The 22,095-nt window shown below is 36.8% G+C and overlaps 1 protein-coding gene across 10 annotated transcripts in view; it reads right to left on the reverse strand.

The window, feature by feature from the left end:
- BBS9 (Bardet-Biedl syndrome 9) overlaps window positions 1-22,095 on the reverse strand; it is a 730,525-nt gene that overhangs the window by 293,228 nt on the left and 415,202 nt on the right. The window contains exon 22 of one of the 10 annotated variants that reach the window (XM_021079337.1): window positions 21,764-21,842. The exons of the other annotated variants lie outside the window; for them this stretch is intronic. Within the exon in view, the coding sequence (XP_020934996.1) occupies window positions 21,835-21,842 (8 nt within the window). The 3' untranslated portion in view covers window positions 21,764-21,834. The remainder of the gene's footprint in view (window positions 1-21,763; window positions 21,843-22,095) is intronic. 10 annotated transcript variants of the gene reach the window in all.

Below are 22,095 nucleotides of genomic sequence, written 5' to 3' on the forward strand. Positions count from 1 at the left end.
TTATCCTTTCTCAATCTCTTTCTCCCTCTCTAAGTGCACACATGTCCACACATAAGCATATATACATGAATAAGAGTTTTCCTGATAATTCTTCTCTATCCTATTCATTTTTCTACTTTTAAATATCTTTTTTTCTAGCCCAAAGAGCATGTAAGCTATAGAAAACTACCATCCTACTATGTGCTTGTGTAGCAATTTTAACTGAGTATTTAGAAATTTTTTTGACAAAATGAAAGAATGGAAGGAAAAGGAGTGGGTAAAGAGAAGAGGAGACAGAGGATGAAAAGGAAAAGTGGGAGAGGAAGGATGAATTATCAACATGTTCCATTTTTCTGTGTGTACACATTTATGTAAGATATTTGGGGTGACTTCCTGAAGATATAGATGATAAAATATTAAAGTATAAAAAAATACAATAGCTGGAGTTCCCATCGTGTGCAGTGGTTAACCCACCTGACTAGGAACCATGAGGTTGAGGGTTCGATTCCTGGCCTCGCTCAGTGCGTTAAGGATCCGGCGTTGCCATGAGCTGTGGTGTAGGTCGCAGACGGCTTGGATCCCAGGTTGCTGTGGTTCTGGCGTAGGCCGGCGGCTACAGCTCCGATTAGACCCCTAACATGGGAATCTCCATATGCCTCGGGTGTGGCCCTAGAAAAGACACACACACACACACACACACACACACACACACACACACACACACAAAAGAATGCAATAGCACTTAGAAAGATTTAATGTAGAATAGGAGGTATAGGTAGGAAGAATTGTGGATAAAATACAGATAACGACTTCCATGGGGATAAAAAGCAAAAAGCTCTGGAGGAAAAGTGAGGCTGCATTTCCCCTGATTAATACGCCACTGATCCCTCTTTTTCCACACTGGACTTCAGATCAAAGAGCCCAGTCCACCTCATACTTGGACTTAACATTTTCTTAAGAGCACCCCATAATTGGTAAAGCCATGCTTGTTGGAATTTTTGACAAATGATACGTGTGTGCGTGTGTGTACGCGCGTGCTGAAGGGCTCTTTAGAAAGCCAAGATTTCTGTGAAATTGGGTTTACAAAGGTGGTTACTAAGCAAATACTCCAGAAAAACACTTACATAGGCAATTGTTTAAAATACAATAGGCACATACTTTGTCAAAGCGTATCTTGAAAATAAAGCCCTCAAGAACGTAATCTATCAGTGAGTTCTTATCAGAGCATGGCAAATCAGGTTGACATCATATGGTTGCACTGCTCCTCTGAAGGAGAAACTGGAGAGCATTAAGTTGATACCTTTCTCATCTCCACTTGCATTCTACTCTTTACTTTGCTGTAATGTGGAGGCATCCCACCCTTAACCTAGTACAATTTTACAGTTTCAAAACTCAGGAAAATTGGGGAGGGGAAAATGCCTTTTATATAGTCTTAGGTTTCCAGTTCCAACATATGATATCTCTTTTTCTTTGTTTCTTTTAAATCCATTCTATAACTTTTCTTTCTCCTGGTATTTTCAGATAACATGATAACTGCACAGACAGTAGCTCATTTACTACAACAGAAATAATAACGGTTAACAGCAGAGAGGCAGGTGAAGGTCACCATGATTTTTGTCTGACATGATGCCTGTGGAATGTCTGGGAGTTCAGTTCCACTGTTAATAACAAACTTTGTTCCCACCACAGCCAGTAAGAACTCCAAATGTGTTCAAGACTACGCATGTACCTATGTTTGTAAAGATTTCCATTTCACACCTTTCCATTTCAGAGACCAAGTTTGTGAATAATGTAGAGTCTAATATATTTTAAAAGGTCTAGCATGTGTCTCAACAAGTTCTAAAACTCCCATAAAGGCTGAATACTAATTCCCTTGGGGTAGAGGGGCTCCAGTCGGGGAATCTGGACTTAAGAGAGCAGGGTCCTGCTGGCACTAAGATGTTTCCACAACGTGAATAATGATAGGTGTCCAAGTATTCTTACTTAGCTGGACCACCACTTAGAATTTAGGTCCACTTAGTACAAAGGATTAAGAAACACAGGAACATGGCCATTTTCATCCATTGATTATTATATAAACAGAATGTAACAAGCAGAAAAGAAGTCTTATTTACAAAAAAAGCAAGCACTGTCCATAAATCCTACAGATTGGAATGGATCCAGGTTAAGAATTTCTCCAGATGTCAGTCTGTAAACAGGGCTTCATGAAATGAATTCCTCAGTTAATTGTTGGTTAAGAGTAACCTCTACACTGTGTTAGTGCATTATGACCCCCTACCATATGCAGGTGAATCATCTGGCCCTACAGATTGTTAGTCAGTCATGATATAACAGAACACCGGGGAAACAAGTGGGATAAGCACAATTTCTTCTGATACAGAGAGAAGGTCCCATAACATTACTGCTCAGGAACTTGGAGCTTTGTCCACTGAAGGAAATGAGAACTCTCACATTTATCTGCATTACATCTGTTTTTCTAACACATTTAGTTCTTAACCTGAAGTACTTGGAAAGACACACACCCAGTAAGAACATAAACACGGAACTTAAAAAAAAAACTACTCACTATTTTGTTAAAGTCTCCAATCACAATGTTTTCCCACATGTTAACAAGGCCATTAAATCCTCCAAACAGGAATACAAAAGTATTACCCAGGCACTGAGAAGGCGGGGAAGAAGAGGAGTTAATATTTGTGTTTCCTTGCCAGTTGATCGATGTCTACGGTACTCTGTGAGGAAATGCAAGATCTATTATCTTTTAAACTAGACCTTTTCTATAGTGGTAAGTACAGTACTTTCTTGTTCAATAAGAAGGTGATCATGGTTTTTAATTTCCACTTTGTTTCTAAACCCCATGGCAATCCAATGTACAACTGGGAAGACATGAATTTAAGACATTTCCATTTCAAATACTTTCCTCTCCTAACTCCCTCTTCTGAGACCAACTTTCTCTCAAAAGTACACATGCACAAATAAAACATTATAGCTAGAGTTGAGAAAGAAAGGAAGCCAATAGTTCTGCAATAATAATTTCTAAAAAAAATGAAATAGGAAGAGCATAACTCTACTTTGCCTGGACAGCACATAAGAGAGCCAGTGTTCTTCACAGCTTCTCTCTTGCATCAAGTGGCTATTAATTCCTCAGTGATCCTGGCAACATTTTTTCAACTTCAGTTTCTTTCCACAACCCAATTAAAAGCCATAATCTTGACCAAACTGCGTTGTTTTTAATAATGACAGAGTCTAGGTGGTGATTATGAAACCCAGAGGTCAGCTGGGTCACTTGTTATAAACAGGTTGAGGGAAAAGAGTAAAGAACACAACGGCTCTGGAGAGCGCCTGTTTCATCATATTCTTTCACACGTATTGAGGAACCTGAATAAGCACTCATGACGCATTCCAAAACAGCACTGTTATCTAAGGATACCTTTCTACAATAGCACATTAAACATTGTCATATTTTGCAGAAAAGGGAAACACACACAAGATGACAAACCAGCCCACTGATCATGGAAAGGGACATCCAAAATGGGACATGGCAAATATCATTATGTCTCCAGCAAAGTCACATAAGTCTGGGCCTTAGTTTCCTTTTTTCTAACGTGCAGAAAATAAAGCATTTACTTTATGAGAAATGAAGATTAAATTAGTTAATGCTTGTAATATAGTTATCACAGAGAGAGTAAGCCTCCAATAAATGCTGGGCTATTATTTTTAGTACTAACCTGCAATATACGTTAGTCATTATGTCACAGCCAATTACGTATGAGATTACAGCCCATGAGCATAGTATGAAGTTATATTTGATGATCTAAAAAATGCTCAGGTAAAAACTGAAGACAGAATGCGCAGACCAGTGGTGGAATGTTTCTAGCTGGATGCAATGGCCAAAGGTAAAATTATTCACGAGACATTAAAATAATTCACTTGAAAAACAGGGCACACGTTCTTTTCAAGACAAAATCACTAATAATCTACTTCCTAGGTAACCGTACTTCTGAGATCATAACAGGAATTTTAAAAGGGCTAAATGATGATGATGAGGAGGAGGAGGAGGAGGGATGCAGAATCACATTCGTTGTTCTCTATTTACCAGCAGTGCCATTACTACTGAGAAATGCAAACCCACAAGATAATATGACATAAATGGACAAAACATTAAGATAAAAGGGTAAAACAGTGTCAGGATTGCTTTCTCATGGGAAATTGAAATGGCCAGCAGATGAACCTTAAAAGAGGAAGTCTGCTGACCTAGTGTTACTAAACATAGGAGGCAGCCAAGGAGCAGAGGAATAAAGCAATGTATTTAAATGTATGCCTTGAAGGAAGCAAACACCAATTATTTTTATATGACTTTAATTCTCCCAGTGAATTCTTTACGGGTGTTGGCAAGTCCTTCTGGAAAAGGAGTGGATTATTAATGAAGGATCCAGTGGCAACCACTCACCAGTGCTCTAAGAAATAACGCTTAACAAAGGGTTATTTAGTTCATACTTCATTTCTAAAGCTATAGAAATTTTAAGAATCCTTTAAAAAACAGTAAAGTACTATGTTCACATATACAGTCCTTTCTATTTTAATTTCCAGATGGTTCTATAGCCTGCATAATAAACAAATAAGCTTCCCACAGGAAAATAAACACATAGAAGAAAATACTTTAATTTTTTTTCTCTCATGCAAAGAGTGGATGTTTAATATATATTTGTTGATTTGGAAAGGAATTCATGAAACTCAAGGAAATACATAGGAAATACAGTCTTTAAAATGTTAACTTTGAAGAATGTTCTACCACATCATTCTGGATTATGAGCTGGTGACAGTCCACTGATAAACAGGGTAGTAAATCTGGGGAAATGTCCAATCAGTTCCTGTAGTTTTGTTTCTCAAAGATTTAGCCCATCTACTCTAGAAAATTCTCAGATTATGTAAAATGAAATCTCTCCAGCTAACATCTTGCTCTCAAGATCATGACCCTGGAGCTAGACTGTCAGAATTTTAATTCCAGCCCCAGCATTATTAGCTTTTGTTTGTTTATTTATTTAACTGGTTGTTTCATCTTTCTAGCCTCAATTTCCTTATTTTTAAGATGTAGATAATAATTGTACCTAGCTCATAGGGTAATTATAACAATTGAATGAGTTAATGTATGTAAGGCACTTCAAACAGTGCTGGGTTCAGAGTGAAAAATAATGTTATAATAATAAATATTACTATTATTCTCATAATCTTTGCCTTATATTGACAAATTCCTTCACTGAAGCCTGGGGTACTCATGTAAGCTGAAGAAATGGAGTGTGGTGAATTTTCAGAAGGCAGAAAGCAGGAGCTATAGCTCTCTGACCTCCAGGAAAATAAACTATCATGTTAACTAATCAAGGAAAACTTAACAGGTTGTTTGGCCTGGTGGGGAAAAAAAAAAAAAAGCAAGGCCCAGTAGGAAATAACAGCTTGATAAAGAAAGAACAAAGCCTGGGGTCTAGATCAATAATAAAGGACAATAGTAAACATCAAGTCAGGAATAATTTACTATCTCTTGATCCCCACTTTCTGGCAACTTCCTCCATTTCTTTGCTCATCTTGACAGCAAAAGTTCTCCAAAAAATCACATGTATTTTCCATTTTCAATTTTTTCCTTTTTCTCCTACATTCATCCCAGTTTAGACTTGGCCTCTATCACTGCACAAAAGTTGCTTTTTGCAAGGTCACGAATGACCACCACACTGCTAAATCTGCCAGGCAGCTTTCAGCCCTCAACTTAATTGACCCATTAGCAGCATTTGATACAGCTGATTGTCCCACATTATTTAAAACTCTTTCTTCACTTGACTTCTAGAAAGCCACATGCCACTGATTACCCTCTTACCTCACTGCATGCTCCTTCTCAGCATCCTTTGCTGGTTCATCTTCTCCCAAACCCGTAAAGATCTGGTACTCCAAGCACTCAGTCTTTGATTCTCACTCTCTTGGTCACCCTATCTAGTCTCATGGCTTTAACATTTTCATGTTGACAATTCCTAAATTTATAACTCCAGCCCTGGTATCTCCTGAATTTCAGACTCGTATATCCAACTACTTATTCAATATCGCTATTTGGATATCTTACAGTATCTCAAACTCAGCATGTCCCAAACAGCAGTCTTGAGCTTTCCCCCAAACCTGTTCCACCCCACAACTTTTCTCATCTCAACTTCATCCTCCAGTGTCTTGAGCCAAAACTCTTAGGGTTGTTCTGGACTCTCTTCTTCCTTTCACACATTAAGGTCACTCTGTTGGGAAATTCTGTTGTCTACATTTAAAATATATCCAGAATCAGACCACTTGTCACCACCTTCACCACTATTACACCTTGGTACAATCCACCATCATCTCTTACCTAAATCATTGCTAAAGTACTTACTTTCAAACTGCTGGCCACTTCTACCTTTGATTCCTCTACAATCTATTCTCAATACAGCCAGCAAAGATCCTTTTAAAATGAAGATTATATTATTATTTTCTTCAAATGGTCCTTCTCAGTTCATCCAAAGAAAAAGAACAAGTCAGCCACAAGGCTGTATATGGTCTGACCCCGCTGATCTCATCTCCTACCACTTGGCCTCACTACTGGCCTCCTTGCTGTCCCTGGCACATGCCAGGCTCATTCCCTTTACCTGGAACACTTATCTCTCTGATCTCTGCAAGAACAAATCCCTCACTTCTTTAAGTCTTCATTCAAAAGTGGCTTCTCAATCTAGCCTTCCTGACAACGCAATTTAAAATTATAATCTTGTAAAAGCTCCCTGTTTGGACATCTCCTTTTCTACTGTATTTATCACCTTTCAGCATTAATAGTTATTATTTTCTAACATACTATGTAGTTTACTTATTTATCATACTTATTGTTTATCATTGCCCCCTGCTAGAATAAGAGCTCCAAAATTGCTGTTATCTTTGTCTATTTTGTTTGCTGCTGTATCCCAAACCCTAGTACAGTTCTGGCACACAATAACTACCAGTTGCCTTGAGTGAACAACTTTAGGCTAAGAGATTAGGAAGAAGCAATGGAAACCAAATTCATTCTATTTATATAATATTACCTGCCTGTTCCACTAAGGGGTTGGAAAATAATCACTGCAGAATGTAGCACAATACCTCTTCTTCCTATTCCCCAGCACACCTGGTTGCTCCGTGGATCAAAAAATATTCTCAAGAAGTTCTTTGTGTTAGTTAATACACATCTTTAAGAAATTAATCTTCCTGGATGATAACACTTGGAGAATTTGTGAGAATAAGTAGGTGCAACAACAAAATGTTCGGTCCAGAAATGAAATAAGATCCCAGTAGTAATTTCTGGAGGAGCTAAAGTTAAAAAGAAGTAACAGAGCACTTGTAACTCTAGTTTTTGATAATAGATATTTGTGGATGAAGGAACTGCAAAGGAAGGTACAAAGACATCTGTCTGCTTGGGAAATTTCTTAAAACGAATGAAAAAGGATCTATCTTATTTCCACTGGGGCATCAAGTTATGGCCTGGAACAGTTTATTTTTCCCAGGCTACTTCAAATCTAAACCTGTTTTTAAAAGCAAGCCCAACGAAAGATTAGATAAACAACTGGACAATGTTTTTTACACTCTGGTAACATAAACATTTCAAATTCCTCCCTAACTCTTGACTAGCATAAATCTCTAATTCCAGAGAAGGTGACATATCCTCAAAGTTTAAACATTACTTTGAATTATTCACATTTACCTCCATTTCCATCTTATCCTTTTTTGGCAATAAAAAGCCAGGTTTCATCCAAACTATGGTAGTATGACTCTCTTCCAATTATAAAACAACTTGGACTAACCCCAGCTCTGCTTTCTTAGAAGATGGAATACAGCAGCCCCTCCCAACATTTTTTCCCCCTCTTCTTTCTTACCTCCTATACATCCTGCACTGCCCCTTTTCAAATCTAACTTTTAAAAACACAGGGGGGAAATGTGAAGCTGTCTGCCTATAACTGAACTATGACAACAACTTTTCAATGGTGTCAAACACAAAGAGATAGGTTCCAAGAGTCAGTAAGGCAAGAAAACATCAGGGAGAGGAGAGCCACAAATATTGCATTAGCAATTCACTCTAAATCTCAGAGGAGCATTTCGAGACTATGATGCTAAAGTTCACAACAAAGAATAAATGGTTGAGAAGAATCAGGAAATAATGAATAATGAATTGGGGAATTCGTCCCACCAATTTTAAAGGCTATTATACAATTATGACAATTACAACAGCAACATCAGAATAGATGGAGAGGAAAATGGAAAAACATAGAAATACTAGGGATAGTTCTATTTACATAAAAATACTTACTATACTTTATAAGTGTACTTCAAATTAGTGGAAAATGATGTATTACCCAATAAATTGTGCTGGAATTGGGATAAAATATTTAAAAAAAAAAACCTAAAGTTAGGTAGATATATCAAATGAATTTCAGATGGCTAAAATAGCTCAAAAAATGTAAACAGAAAAAAGTAAGGAAAAAATTGGAATCAGTAAAGAAAAAAATGAATAGACTTGACTACTAAAAAGAATCATGTTTAAAAATCCAAACAGGGAGTTCCCGTCATGGCGCAGTGGTTAACGAATCCGACTAGGAATCATGAGGTTGCGGGGTTCGGTCCCTGCCCTTGCTCAGTGGGTTAACGATCCGGCGTTGCTGTGAGCTGTGGTGTAGGTTGCAGAAGTGGCTCAGATCCCACGTTGCTGTGGCTGTGGCATAGGCTGGAGGCTACAGCTCTGATTTGACCCCTAGCCTGGGAACCTCCATATGCCACGGGAGCGGCCCAAGAAACAGCAAAAAGACAAAAAAAAAAAAAAAAAATCCAAACAAATTACCTTAAGCAATATTCAAAATAATACCAAAAGCTCAGAAAAAAAAAATGTGTAACATATATGAGAAAAAAAATGAATTAATTTCCTTTAGATAAAAAGTGCTCTTCAAATCAATAATAAAAGGTAATTCTGTGATTGACAGAAACATGGGAAAGGATGAAGAAGTAATTCAAAGAAGGAAAAATATAAAGGACTAATAAACAATAGGAATAATGCTCATTATTACAAAATTATAATAACAATAAAAAAATGGCTAAAAATATTATTAAATGCCACCTTAAAAATCACCACAGATGCACAATTAAAATACCAGTTTCCATTTTTTATATCAACAAGATGAAGAAAAAGAATGATGACCACTGATACTAAGGAGGAAGCAAAAATTCACAGTGAACTTTTAAATCAAGAAGCATTTACTGGAGAGCAAGATGGAAGGAAGCAGGAGCAGGGTTTTCAATTCCATACCCTTATTCTAAGGCATAATCAAAGATGCAAATAATATCCTCATGCAGAAAAAGAATGTATACTTACGTACGACTGGGTCACTATGGTGTACAGCAGAAATTGAAAACACTGTAAATCAACTATACTCTAATTTTAAAAATCCTCAACACAGAAATATTTAAAATAAGTTAAAAATAAAACTAAATATTCAGGAGTTTCTGTCGTGGCTCAGCGGAAACAAATCTGACTGGGCTCCATGAGGATGTAGATTCGATCCCTGGCCTCTATCCGCTGGTTAAGGATCCGGAGTTGCCGTGAGCTGTGGTGTAGGTCACAGATGTGGCTTGGATCTCGCGTTGCTGTGGCTGTGGCTGTGGTGTAGGCCAGCAGCTACAGCTCCGATTCGACACCTAGCCTGGGAACCTCCATATGACGTGGGTGCAGCCCTAAAAAGCCAAAAAAGACACACCAAAAACAAAAAGCAAATCTCAATACTCAGCAATCAGCGTTAAGCAGCTGTATACTCTGTTACATATCTCTCACTCTAAAGATCTTGCAGGTAGTTTTCTGAACAGGCTTGGGTTTGCCACACTCGTTTGCTCTTTCTTATTTATGTATGTATGTATTTATTTATTTATAATTCCTCTTTTACTCCTATGACCATGATTTTCTTTTTCATTTGCTCTTATTTAAATTATGTCCTCTACCAGGAATGTCTTCTTCTATTTTCCTTTAAATTCATGTTCTTCCTGAATTAGTTTAAAGAATAACAATAAGAGCCATGGTAATAATTATAGAAATAATAATTATGACAACACTGGGTAACATTTATTAAGTGCTTTAAAGAGGTAGTTGTTATTCTAAGTGAGTTACATATAATAATATTTAATTCTGGTAACACCCATACAAGGTAATGTTTTTATTATTTTGACTTTATAGAGGAGAGAATTAAGGCATACAGAGGTTAAATTATTTACCCAAAGTCATACATCCAGTTAATGCCGAAGCAGTGATTACAAACCCAACCCAAAGCATACCTCAAAGTCTATGTTCTTAGCATTTGGCCTCTCTAGGCCACCGCTTCTATAAAATTTCCTTCTATCCCAAGCCTAGAGTCAGGCCCTAGCTCTCGACCTCACTGCATGCCCCTATATATTCTCTATGAGAGCACTTCACACATGGTTTGACATATTTATTTGTGCATCTCCTGCACCAGACTCAGGATTTTATCTTACTCTGGTTTGTAGCACCTATGAATAAGCATGGTCCCTAGAACGATGATTGCTTTTTGTACGTGTTCACCCAACACATAATTACTAAATCCATGCATAAGAAAATTGGAGAAACTGAATGAATACCAAGAATCAAAGGAGAGAACTCCATACAGAGAGGGAATCAAGAACCTAGCATAGACAGACAGATAGATAGTTGGACAGAGAGACTACCTAAGGATGTTTCCTTACTGGAGGGTCTCAATAAATAACCACAATGTTCCACAAGGGCTGGGAGAAAAATTGTCTGTACAATAATAAAAAAAGGGATAAATATGAAAAGAAAAAACAAGCGCATGCTAATCTAGTAAGAACTGAGAGTGAATACTTCCGGAAATTGCGTGTGTGTGTGTGTGTGTGTGTGTGTGTGTGTGTGTGTGTAAATTCATGTGAGTGAAAAGCAAATTGAAACAGTATATGTTATGTATACCATGGCTTCTATGTTCTAAAAGCCCTGTAAGGATAAAAATGGGATCATATAAATGATTTTGGAAAGGTTAGAATATCACTGAAATGTTAGTAACTGTCATCATTCTGGAGCCAGTAAAGGCCTTTGTCCCAAAATGCCAAGATAAACCCTCCTGGTAGGTGATACTTCTCCTGACTTTCATGAAAACAAAACCAGTCATTTATCAGCTGGGCTCTGTTTGTTACTACTGAGGGCTGCTCAGAGAAGTAGATCTAGCAAAAGTCTCTGAATAAGTTATAACAATTGGTTCTTTATTTGATGTCTACTTGTCAGGCAAAGATAGAGCTAGACAGGCCATAAAACAAACCTTTGTTTTTACAGGAACAAGAAAGGCTGAGGTAAAGTGACTTTTTATGTACAAGAAAATGGGCTTAATGTGCCCAGGCCATGATGTTTATAAAAATAAAGACTCGGGATATGCAGTGAACTTCCATTTTCCCAATGAGAAGAACTTACTACTATTTAATTCTACTAGTAAAACTACTTATTTTTGAAAGTAATGTGCTTTATATTTATAGTCTTTCCCTCAAATATGAGTATAAAATATCTTGGCCCAAAGTAGTCATTTTAGAATTAAAGAAACCATTCTTCTCATACACACAACTTTGAGTAAATGGTAGATAAACATTTTCTTTGAAGGCCATGGCCAATGACTAGTTGTAGGTAATAAAACCACTTGGTATGGCCACTCATTGATACCAAAAAAAAAAAAAAAAAAAAGAAAGAAAGAAAAAAATCTTTACTTTCGTCAAAGGTTCTATCCTGAACAATATGGGTTACGATGTAGAGGAGGTAAAAAACATCTAACTTGCCAAGATACTGAACCATGGGTTTCAGTGATATTCAGCCTATACAATTAAAAAAAAAAAGTGCAGAATTATCTTAGAGCCCTGGTTGAGTCCATCTCCCTATGTGTTTGAATTAGAACGTTTTCTATTGTGCCCCTTTCAGTTATCTCTAGAGGAGACAAATGAATAACCCTTATCTGCCAGTTTTATATTAAAATTTTCCCCTCAATGAAATTATCCTTTAACAACTTCCCAGGACACTCTCTGTTTCAGTCTCTTGTAGGATTCTTTGATGTTTTCTCTGGTCTTTTACAAGCAGCATATGGGTGTCCATCACTTAAAAAAGAAAAACAAAGTCTCATCTGGGAACATAATGAATAGCAATCATTTTGGATACCAAAAAACCCCCCAAAAACACAGTCTTACTTCTTGATTATTACCCAACTGCATTTCTATCTACTTCCATAAAATTATTTCTAAAGTGCCTACAATTATATTATGTGGATGCTAAATACACACATTTAAAAACTTTCAATTTCTTACACTGTCTCTGCTTGGCAATGCCCCATGATAAGCTTTCTGTTCTCAAGTGATCATGCAATAGATGTGTCATCAACTGACCACATTATCTGGATGAACTGAGCTTCATAACAGAAAACCGTCTAGTGTGCTGATAAGGGCACAGTGCTGCAGCTAGATTCATGAGGCTTCAGTTCCAGCTCCACAGGTGTGTGGTCTTAGGCAAGGAACCTAATCAGTAGAAGCCTCTGGTCAGTCATCTAAAACCTGGAGGAATAACAGTACCTACCTTGGAATTTTTGAAAAGATTAAATGAGACAATCTATGTAAAGATAAGCCAGGCATACAAATACGGCCAATAAATATTAGCAACTCTTGTTTTTGTATCATAAATAAACTAGTTTAAAAAGACGATAAATAGAAATTTTTAGTCAATTGCTGCATTTTTAGTATTCCAATTTTGAATACCAACACAAAAAAAGAATGTTCTTCATTACGACTACATCAGCTATGAAACTAATGTTACAGACTAACTTTTTTGGTTGTTCTATCCCAAATGAATGAAATTCATCTAGTTGAACATAAATTGCTCAGTTTTAAAATTTTAAACAAACATTTGCCTTAGACTTAGAATGAAGAGGTTGAGGGAATTGGGTAATACTCTAATCTGTCTTGAACAGCTTGGCTGACATTTTATTTTATTTTTTTTAACCACCACCAAGGGTACTGGGCAGCTCACTAACAGTCTATTGAAAAGGATTTTGAAGTCTGGTTGTTGTCCAGGTCATCTCATAATTTAAATTCTCTTCACCCAATCATTAAAATGACAGGTAATATCCCAGCCACTGTTGAAACTCTTTTATGTTTGAGGCTCAAATTGATGGAAAACAAACCTCAGTGCCTCAGGACAAGGTGGGGGCCAAACCTTCCAAAGAGAGTAATAAATATATTCAAGCTCTTAACAATTTAAAAAATAAATTTCCCTTGCATGACACAAATAAATAAGACTAATTTGAAATGGTGAATAGCTTGCTGACTTGGCCACGTTAGGAACAAGACAAACATACTGTCCTGTTCCATCTCAGAGAGAACAGGGTCTTTTGTCCTGGCTCCTTTTCAGCTCATAATGAAGTGTTTCAGAGGATGAAGTAGTTAGCCTTTGGAGGCCCCTAAAGGACAGGATGAGTTCCAAGCCAAATACTGAAAAGGACAGTCCCTCAAAAATTTTCCCACTTTTATTAGGGATTTCAAATAGGAATACCCAACAACAAGATTTTCAAGCTGTTAGGACTCAAGGCCAAAGAGTGAGCTTGAGCCTTCTGAACATGAAGAAAGAGACAGCCCTGCAAACTGAAGGGAACACAGAATCTGCAAAACTCGACAGCCTAAAGCCAGGCTGAATTCTCTCCTTTGAACACTGAGGATTTTCATGTTCTCATACTTTTAATGCATACTTCCTTCAGGCTTTACTCCAATGCTTCATACTAGATCTTGCATATGCTTTTTCTTTACTAAGTGTATTCTGAATCCAGATGGAAGACTCTATCACTTCCCTTTGTCGCAGAGGTAGGAAATACATACTGATATGGAATAGATTTTAACAGCTCATGAATCTCAGAACATGGCCATGATGAGTCCTTCCTAAAAGGCAATGCAACATAAAAACAGAAATTTCTACCTGAAACCCCTGTAATATTTTGTTGCAGGCTGTGGCACAAGAGATTGTGCATGGTAAGTAGTAACACATTCGCCCACTCTTATTCACCTTCTAAGAAGCTGAAAGGATGAGAGCCAACAGAGAGCATGTAGCATCGATTCTTCTCTGTCCTCCTCTACTTGGGAGAGGTTGGGATATCTATTTTTTTAATCATTTCATTTTTTAAAAAGACAAATATTTACCCGCCTGAAGTCCTGGAGTTCAGAGTGGTTAATCATCCTATCGCCAGTCCTGTTTTAGTCAGATAAGGTTACACAACAGGAGAAAGCAGATAAGCACCCTACTCTAGAATAGAGATGATTTCTTTTTAATTAGGAGTAGGAAACAAACCCAAGCTTTAACTTCAAGAAATGGGGTTTAAAGCCTGCATGCTTTAGGGAGTTCTCTGGTGGTCCAGTGGTTAGTATTTGGTGCTTTAAACACTGCAGTTTGGGTTCAATCCCTGGCCTAGAAACTAAGATCCCACATCAGGCTGCTGTACACCATAGATAGAAAAAAGTTTTTCCACCTCCTCCAAAGTATAACCCCTCATAAAACTATATATTCTCTATGACTCCCAGTTCAGTAGATATACTTATTTTCCCCTATACCAGTAATTAGGATTATTCGTGTGGTCCCAGAGGATCTCTGGCCCTGTTACTAAAGATGTCAGGAAAAGAAAAAAAATATATCAGGCAAACATCTTCCTGTCTCTGCTGCCAGGATCTTATCATACAATTAGTTGACTGGACTTCTGAACACGTATGTGACCTTGAATGAATTCTTTCAATTCTCTGGTTCTTGTTTTCTTCTCTGAAATTGTGCCTACCTCATTGGGTGATATAAGGAATAAATGCTTCAATATATATAATGAGCTTAGTGAAGCATCTGGCACATGGTAAACATTACATAGGTACCTGCTGCATTCCATTGACTCAGGGTTGGTAAGAAGCAAGAGGCCAAGGGTGCAGCAAAAACTGGAACTTAAAAGTGATATTCAAAATAAGCTATTCAGCATCTTCTTATAATTACTATTTGAGTTTTAAAATAATGAGACTATGTAACTGTAGAAGAAAATACAAAATATAATATTTTCCTCTATAACCTGGGATTGGAGGAAACTTTCCTAAGTACATTCAAATTGCAAAAGCAATATACCAAAAAATAGGAAAAAATTAAATGATCATTTCAAAGACATAAGATACATTTAATATTAAGCATCTATTCCTGATAAAAACTTGTAGCAAATTAGAACTAGGAGGAACTTTCCTTACTCTGATAGGAAGAATTTTTATACTTTCCAATTGTTCTTCCATTTTCCTCTTTCTTTTTTCCTTGCCTCTTTTTAGGCTATTTTTCTCTTTCTTTTTTTAAAATTTCTTTTAGTAGTTGTCCTGCAGATTATAAAATACAAACCTGATCTGTAAAAGTCAAAAGTTAATCACTACCCCAATAGCTTTACCTTAAGTGTATTTGTTTTTAAGTGGCGATCCTAGATCATGTTTGTAGCTCTTATTTATAAAAATTTTTATTTTAAATACTTTTAGACTTACAGAAAAGTCATAAAAAATAGTACAAGTGCCCATATGTCCTTTACCTATATAAATCTTATATAACCATAGTACAATTATCAAAACCAGGAACTTAACATTGATATAATATTGCTAGCTAGTTAACCTACACATTTTGGTCAAATTTCACCAGTTATTCCCTAATCCCTTTTCTGTACCAAGATCCAATAATGGATTGCATTTAATTGTTATACCTTCTTAATCTCCTCTAATCTGTAAGAGTTTCTCAGTCTTTCACGACCTTGACACCTTTGAGATATACTGATGAGTTATTTTCTGGAAAGATTTTCAATCTGGGTTTGTCCGGTGCTTTCTCATGATTATATTGAGGATGTGTGTTTTTGTCAAGAATATCAGAGAAGTGACGTTTGTGCTCTTTTCAGGGCCTCATATTGGGCTTATATATGTGACTCATGATGTTGCTAGGTCTTCCTGCAAGTGAGGTTAACTGTGATCATTTAAGTTGCTGTCTACCAGTTTTCTCTGCTATAAAGTGATATTTTCCCCCTTTCTAACTAATAAATGTATTGGGAGGATACCTAGAGACTATGCAAATACCTTATTTCTCCTCAAACTTTCTCCCATAGGTGTTTGCATCCACTGGTGGACTTCACCTGAAATAATTATTATTGTGGTGTTTGTCTAATGGTGGTTTTGTATTTCCCTCACTCCTTCTATATTTATTAAATGGAATTTTACTGTAAGGAAGAGCTAACCCTTCTCACCCATATTTATTCAGTTGTCAATATGTGTTCATGGATATTTATTTTATTCTGTGGGTTATAATCCAATACTATCATTATTTACTTTATTGCTCAAAATTGTTTCAGCTTTGGCTGTTGGGAACTCCTTGAGGCTGACTTTTCTGTTTTTTGAACATGTTTTCAGGCTTTCTGGCATAATAAGATGTTTTAAGCTCATCTTGTGTTTTCTTGCCTCTGGTCTGGAATCAACTCTTTCCCCAAGGAGCACTGGTTCCTTTTTTGGTTACTGTTCAAGTTTTACAATTTCAAAATTTTTTGTCTTGTAGATGAAAAGACTAATTACTTTTCATTTTTCATGTGCAAGTCAAAGTACATTTGGATGTTCTTTGAATATTGCAAAATGGTTTTCTACACACAGGACAATGCTTACGATAAAAAAAAAGTAAGAAAAACAGAATATAAAGCTACTATTTAAGATAATCGTGCATTACCTTTATAAATAGCCTTATTCCTTTTATTAAAGATGGTAACCAAAACTTGGGCACGAGGGGTACTTAGTCCTACTAGTACGCCATTGCTTCTAGGTGTTCTCAGCAAGCAGGGCAAGGGAATGTTATGCACATCAACCACGAGCACATGTGTGCACGCACACACACACACACACATACACATCCATTTTGCTTTGGAATTCATGTATTAGTATAAAAACAGATGGATAGTAAAAACCATGAGTTCTATTATTACCTGTGGTTTCAGTCCAATATTACAGGGTTCCCCCTTCCATAATTCTAATCTCTTTGTTTAATTTAGTACACACATAAAAGCAGTTTAATAACAGACAACCCACACCTGTATAAGAAACACTACCAGGATTACTATATTGGCCCTTAGCTTCACAATGTCCAGTCAAAATACTGTTTTCCAAAATTACCTAGGTCAGTGCTTTTCTTTCCCACTCCCTTCAGTGTGGATATGTTATTCATTCACAATAGAGTTAGGCTCACTTGCTATATTTTGTATTGCATTTTGGGTTGCCCTATATCCTGCTTTTATTTATCCATTTATTTTTGTAGAGGGAGTATGCAAAAGATTACTATGGTTCCAAGGGTCAAAGTAACATAAAAGGAGTTCTTGGAAAAGAACTGTTCCCTCCTCATCTCTGCTATCATGTTCCCAGGTGCCTACCTCTTTCCACCCCTTTACCATTCATTTCCTATAGGAAAACCAATCTTTTTAGTTCCTGTTTTATCCTTCCTGTATTTGTTTTGCACACATGAACAGACACATGTATATTATCTTATATACCCTCCTTCTTACTTTAAGGGACAATTACCATAATATTATTCTGTATTTTACTTTTTTACTTAACAGTACATACTGTTTAACATGTTTTGAAGTTAAGCTTTAACTTGAAATTAGATAAGATTCTGAAACAGAGGGAATCTATGATGCATGATGACATTGGCAAAACCTCCATGGAAACAGTAAGGAAAAGTCATATTAATTCATTTACACACTCAATTCAAGAAATACTTTTCAGGAGTTCCCATCGTGGCGCAGTGATTAACGAATCCGACTAGGAACCATGAGGTTGCTGGTTCGATACCTGGCCTTGATCAGTGGGTTAAGGATACGGCGTTGCAGTGAGCTGTGGTGTAGGTTGCAGATGCGGCTCGGATCCTGCGTTGCTGTGGCTCTGGCGTAGGCCGGTGGCTACAGCTCCGATTCAACCCCTAGCCTGGGAACCTCCATATGCTGTGGGAGCGGCCCTAGAAAAGGCAAAAAGACAAAAAAAAAAAAAAAGAAAGAAAGAAATACTTTTCAAACACAATATTCCAGGTACCACAAGTTTCAACATCTTTAGCCTTAAGGAACTTACAATCTAGAGGGGAAATTTGAGAGTAAAGAGGTAATTCTAATACATTCGGGTAAGTGCTATGACAGAGTAAGTTATAAGGGGAAAGCAGGAGAAACACAAAACCTTGACTTGATGACTGGGAGGAAGGAAGCAGGGATGTCAGAGCTTCTGGAAGAGACATCATACAAGCTGAAATGTGAAGGTCAATTAGGAACTCGCTGGGCAAAAGTAGTAAGGTAGTAAGAGCCTACTGCAAAGATGAGGCCATGTCCAAATGTGTGGAGTAAAGAGAAAATCCAGCTTGTTCACATCATAGAGTGGGAGACAAGGCTAGCAGAAGGCATTGATGAGATCACGATGTGATGAAGGGCCTGTTACCATGGTGAGAAATTTGGACTTAATCCTTTGAAACAATGGGAGCTGCTGAAGTTAAGATTTAAGCCAAGGAGTTTCTTTACACATAGTGTGAAATGCAGAAAATGTATTGAAGAAGACAGAATAAAGGAAAAGAGAACAGGCATCTGCAACAAGATAAATTTAGCTGTAGGGGTGCCCTGGAGTAAGCTGGTTGCAGCGGAAAGAGAAATGATTTGAGATGAGATTTTATGTATAAAATGGATTCTAGCTCGGGCAACTTAATAGGTGGTAGTATAATCCTGAGATATGAAATACAAAGAGAAGTAGGCTTGGAGTAGGGCAGGATGTGGAAGATGATGACTTCAGTTTCTGAGAATGCTGAGCCTAAGAAGCACATGTCGCGTTTAAGTGGAGAAGGCCAATGAGCAGGATCTAGAGCTTGGGAGAATTTGGTGAAGATACAAATCTGGAAGTCATCAGCATGTGTAAAGTAACAAACGACAAAAATTAAAATCAGCCAGTAAGTGAGAAAAGAGTCAAGCACAGATCCTGAAAGAATATCAACTTCCCAGGACAAGCAGAGGAAGAGAGGCCCATAAAAGAGACTGAGAAGGACCAGCCAATGAGATGAGATAACTAGGAAAGAGTATGATCACAGAATTTGGGGGGAGGGGGGATTAAACAGGGAGAAATGGCCAATAGCACAAAGTGCTATTCCAGGTCAAGAAAGATAACAATGGAGATGATTTAAAAAAAAAAAAAAAAAAAAAAAAAGCTTGACTTTGAAAGGAAAAAGAATGGCAATAGCTATTGAGAATCCTGGGATCCGGAGAAATATACATAATATTAAGTAACATACGTAGCAGAAGAAAGGAAGAGACTCAGCTGAGTTTGAATGCTGCGAGGGGAATGAAAAAATTTATAAATTTTCAGGTCAAATAAAGCGCACTGTATCATCAAATGGAAAGAAAAAGCATAAAGATGGGGTCTCAGATAGGCTCATCCTAAGTACTCGATAAAGAACCAACTGGATCTGAGTTGGGAATCCCTTAAGAAACACACATCTAATTCAGACTACATCAGGCTTCCATTCTGAAGGGGGACAGAACCTGAGAACCATCCTTGTCTAGCCCTCACTAACCCACTGAACTACCACTTGGAAGGAACTTACAACCTGGGGAAATGAAGTTCCTCATATGGTTATTTTTCTTATGTTCTTAAAATGTAACTGTTTATATTCTTAACATAAAGGACCTAATATTGGTCCTTGTAATTTTCTTTGGAAAAATGTGTCTCTAATTTGTCAAATGTACGTTCTTTTTCAATGAAATTTTAAACCAAATTAGAATCTTTCATTTGAAAGTTTTCCTTTATATTAATAACATATGTATTTTATAACTTTTTGGCAAAAATATATGTGTACATATAGTAATCACTCACTAATCCACCTTGTTTTAAAAAAGAGGATAGCATTCTGATAAGAACCAGAGCTATAAAAATAGCAAACAACTGTTTAAATTTGAAATGCACTAATTCTTTTCTACCTTCCAAATCATAGATACTATTTTGAAGCAAACAAACAAAACAACAGAGCAACTCCTCTTTAATTTTTAGATTTTTTCTCATTTTAATTAGAAATGTTTGGCTTTCTTTATTAAATGGGAAATTTAAGGCTGATATTACTCTCAAAATTTTCTCTCTTCCAGGAAATAATTTACCATCAGAATATACACACACATATATATATGCATATATATGTATATATATGTAATATATACCTGTATATATTGAGGATGTATAATAATATATAGACACACATATATATTGCAATATAAGATTTCTCAAAGTTAGCAAAAGTGCAGATATCATTTTCAAGAAACATTACTGGCATTACTGCTTATCTGCAGCATTTGTTCATCACCAACCTAACGTTATGCCAACATCTTCACAATAATGAAAACCAATCTTTCTCATCAGTATATACCAATACTGTGTGTGTGTATATACACATACATATATGAAGTACAAGGTGGAGTCTGTGACCCATAAGGCAGAAATCAACAGAATCTATGTCTAAAGGAAACAAAGCTAAATAGGCATTTGGAGATAAAACTGGTCCAGATGTCATCTGCAGACCATACCTGCTGTGCTTTTTTCCAATAATAACTAAGTGATCCAAATAAGATCCTAGGATACAGTCCCTTCTACTTCCCCCTTTCTGCTTGTATAAATAAATACTCTGTAACTGCTGTCTAAAAAGTGTTCTGATTTATTTATAGCTATATTTCAGCGTCATACTTACAATAGACACTTCATCTGGAGAGCTGATAGCCTTAATGCTTTGTATTGATCTGGGCTCTACTTTCAACTTTACTTGGATGCTAGCTGCTCTACAAGTCTCTAAGTCAGCCCTGAGGATGGGCTGTTAAAACTTCAGTGATGGCATGCAAGTATTTCCCTTTCACTGGCAAGAGGAGACCCACAACCTGGTAGCTCTGAACTAAATATAGAACTTAAAACAGCTTATACTATTTTCATGTATCAGGAAATACACAAAAAAGACAGGGGATCAAGAGAAAGAACAGAAGAAAATAAACTGTTGAATAGCATCATTTTGTTGACTGTGATGGACTTAGCAAGGAGGAAGTCACTAGAAAATGCACTAGAAAAGTCACTAGAAATGCATCATCAGTATTTTCTGAAAGCTCACCGAGGTCTTAGTCAGTAAATAGGTACTAGCCTATTTCCCTTTAAGTCGTATTTTCCTGAAACTCCACTAGACAACTTATATGACAAGACCAGACTTCCTCTTACCAAGTAGACAAACTTGGGGGGTCAGAAATGACTCAAAGTTAGAGAGCCTAAAAGCAGGGCAACTGGTAAAAACAGAGGTAGTTCTACACAGGACAATCTCAGATACTGCAGGAAGGGCAGAGGACAAGAGGTTTTACTGAGCCAGATATTAGGTTAAGGTACTTTATGTATGCTATCTTTTTGCTATTTCAAAATCTTTGTAAATTATGCATTATAGCTGTCTTTTTAGAAGTGGCACTGGAGCAAATGATATACAATTAAATGGATTTAAATAGGTTCACCCCACAGCAACCTTTAAGCTATTTCCACCTCCCCAGGTAGCCTCACCCATCACACGATGCAAATATATCCTTCTGATGTTATATCTACACTGCATGTCTGCAGCCAGAGATTCTTAAGTGTTAGTTCCAAAAAATCAATACAAATCATTCTTTACCTCAAAAAGAGAGATTATCTCCCAGCAATGAGTTCAGTTTTTGGAGAAACAAGCTGGATCTGCTTTCAATCTCAAATGCCTGGTAAGGCAACATAGAAATATTTGTGAGATTGTTATTCTCATCAAAGTATGAGCACAAACTATATTTTCACCTCTTTTCCAGAAGAAATTGATCAGGGCTTTAAAGTAACAGCCAAGAATTTCTTTATGTAATCTTTCATGGCAGTTTTTAGAACATCTGATGCAAAAAACGGAATAAATCATTTTCCAACATTATCGTAATAATAATAAAAGAAAAAGTCAGCATGACTTGATGGGCCAGCTTCTGTGCT

This window comes from Sus scrofa, chromosome 18 (assembly GCF_000003025.6).
Source record: "Sus scrofa isolate TJ Tabasco breed Duroc chromosome 18, Sscrofa11.1, whole genome shotgun sequence".
In the NCBI taxonomy this organism is placed as follows: domain Eukaryota; kingdom Metazoa; phylum Chordata; class Mammalia; order Artiodactyla; family Suidae; genus Sus; species Sus scrofa.